This window comes from Poecilia reticulata, linkage group LG21, assembly GCF_000633615.1.
Source record: "Poecilia reticulata strain Guanapo linkage group LG21, Guppy_female_1.0+MT, whole genome shotgun sequence".
Taxonomy (NCBI): Eukaryota; Metazoa; Chordata; class Actinopteri; order Cyprinodontiformes; family Poeciliidae; genus Poecilia; species Poecilia reticulata.
Window position 1 is genome coordinate 663294 of NC_024351.1, and position 2293 is coordinate 665586.

Genomic DNA, 2293 nt, shown 5'->3' on the forward strand with positions numbered 1-2293 from the left:
AGTGACCAGACAGTGACCAGGTAGTGACCAGGTAGTGACCAGGCAGTGCGATGGTCCAGGTTGGAGCCCAGAGTGCGGAGCAGTCAAATGAACAACAATCATGATTTAAAAATTAAGAATTTATTGATTTAAAGCAACAATATTAACAATAATATTAAAAACAAACATCATCAGAGCAGAAATGAAACAAAAGAGGCTTTTAGTTCATGCAGCACAGAGACAGCAGGAGACACAGAGTCTGATTCGGACCAGAACCAGAACCTGGACCAGGACCAGGACCTGGACCAGGACCAGGACCAGAACCTGGACCAGGACCAGAACCAGGACCTGGACCAGAACCAGGACCAGGACCAGAACCTGGACCTGGACCAGAACCTGCACCAGGACCAGAACCAGGACCAGAACCAGGACCAGGACCAGGACCATGACCAGAACCTGGACCAGGACCACAACCTGCACCAGGACCAGAACCAGGACCAGAACCTGGACCAGAACCAGGACCAGGACCAGAACCTGCACCAGAACCTGGACCGGAACCTGGACTAGGACCAGAACATGCACCAGGACCAGAACCTGCACCAGAACCTGGACCGGAACCTGGACCAGGACCGGAACCTGGACCAGAACCTGGACCGGAACCTGGACCAGGACCAGAACCTGGACCAGAACCAGAACCTGGACCGGAACCTGGACCAGGACCGGAACCTGGACCAGAACCTGGACCGGAACCTGGACCAGGACCAGAACCTGGACCAGGACCAGAACAACGTCTTCAGACAGCTCCAGGAGGCCGGCAGCACCGTGACATGCAGCAACGCAACGCTCAGACCCACCGCAGGAACCAGAACCAGGACCAGGACCAGAACCAGGACCAGAACCAGGACCAGGACCGCTCAGACGGATCGCTGTTCTCTGATCATCTACGTCAGTTTTAGGTTCTTCTGGATCTTTTCCTGCTTTTTCTTCTACAATTAAAATTAAACGGCAGCAAAACGTAAATAATGGACCTGGATAATTCCTGGATCAGAACCCAGAGGTTCTGCTGAGCTCTGAGGACGTTGATGAGCCTCAGACCAGCAGGCGCCATCAGGTCATCTGAGTCGGACCGGAACCTACTGGACTTCCTGGCCCGGGTCGGTCCTGGTAGCCGGACCTGGTTCCTGCAGTGGGAGCGGTACGTGTGTGACCCGGCGGGTCGCTCCAGAACTTATGGGGTTCTTTCCCTGTCCGGTTCCGCCTCGCTCTGCCGTGCTGTTGGAATCTAAAGAAGCAGATTTTAAGGTCAACGCTGCAGCAGAACCGCTCCGGCCCGGCCCGGCCCTCAGTGGGAGATCTCGGCGGGGTTGTTGCGGTTGCCGAATTTGTGGTGGATGATGAGCAGCAGGACGCCCAGCAGGAAGCAGACGGAGCCCACGCTGATGTAGGCGATGCCCAGGAACGGGTTCTTCCCGCCCATCCAGGAGATGGTGCTCAGGATCATCCGCTTCCGGCCCTCGAAGCTCCGCACCGGATAATCTGGGATCCGCTCGTTAAGGAGGAAGACTGGGCTTCTACTGGGAACATGGATTAGTCACAATGACCTCTGACCTCTGACAGGATACTGTACACCACCTCCAGGGTGTAGTTGCCGCACGGCAGCGTGGGATGCACGTTGCTCCGCCTCTGGATGATCCGGTACAGCTTCCGGAACGTGGGCAGGGCGGCGGTCCGCATCCACACGATGAAATCCTCGTTGATGAATCCGTTGTTGTCCGGGTCGGAGTCCAGCTGGAACACGGGCCGGCGCCAGTTCACCGGCCGGGTCGTCCCTGAACCGGAGGAAGGTCAGACTTTAACAGCGACTGGAGCAGAACCGGTCACTGGGTCAGAACCGGCCGGCCGGTCACTGGGTCAGAACCGGTCACTGGGTCAGAACCAGCCGGTCACTGGGTCAGAACCGGCCGGTCACTGGGTCAGAACCGGCCGGCCGGTCACTGGGTCAGAACCGGTCACTGGGTGTCTGATCCATCCATCCATCCATCCATCCATCCATCCATCCATCCATCCATCATCCATCTTATCCGGGTCGGGTCTCGGGGGCAGCAGCCTCAGGAGGCCCAGACTTCCCTCCCAGCCTCTTCCAGCTCCTCCAGGAATCCCAAGGCGTTCCCATAGAGAGACATCGTCCCTCCAGGTGTCCTGGGTCGTCCCCTCCTCCCGGTGGGACCTGAACTCCTCACCAGGGAGGCGTCCAGGAGGCATCCTGACCAGATGCCCGAGCCTCAACTGGCTCCTCTCGACGTGGAGGAGCAGC

At 58.0% G+C, this 2293-nt stretch overlaps 1 protein-coding gene across 2 annotated transcripts in view; it reads right to left on the reverse strand.

Annotated features, from left to right (window-relative positions):
- Window positions 1-479: 479 nt before the first annotated feature.
- The window catches only part of LOC103457042 (cell cycle control protein 50A-like), an 8633-nt gene continuing 6819 nt past the window's right edge, over window positions 480-2293 (reverse strand). The window contains exons 6-8 of one of the 2 annotated variants that reach the window (XR_532361.2): window positions 1602-1808; window positions 855-1515; window positions 480-513 (exon numbers count right to left, since the gene is read on the reverse strand). Coding sequence is in view for 1 of the 2 variants with exons in the window: in XM_008396948.2 (XP_008395170.1) it covers window positions 1322-1515; window positions 1602-1808 (401 nt within the window). In the remaining variant the exon portion in view is untranslated. Of the gene's footprint in view, window positions 514-689; window positions 1516-1601; window positions 1809-2293 lie in introns of those variants that run through there. The other variant, XM_008396948.2, reaches the window with a different exon arrangement.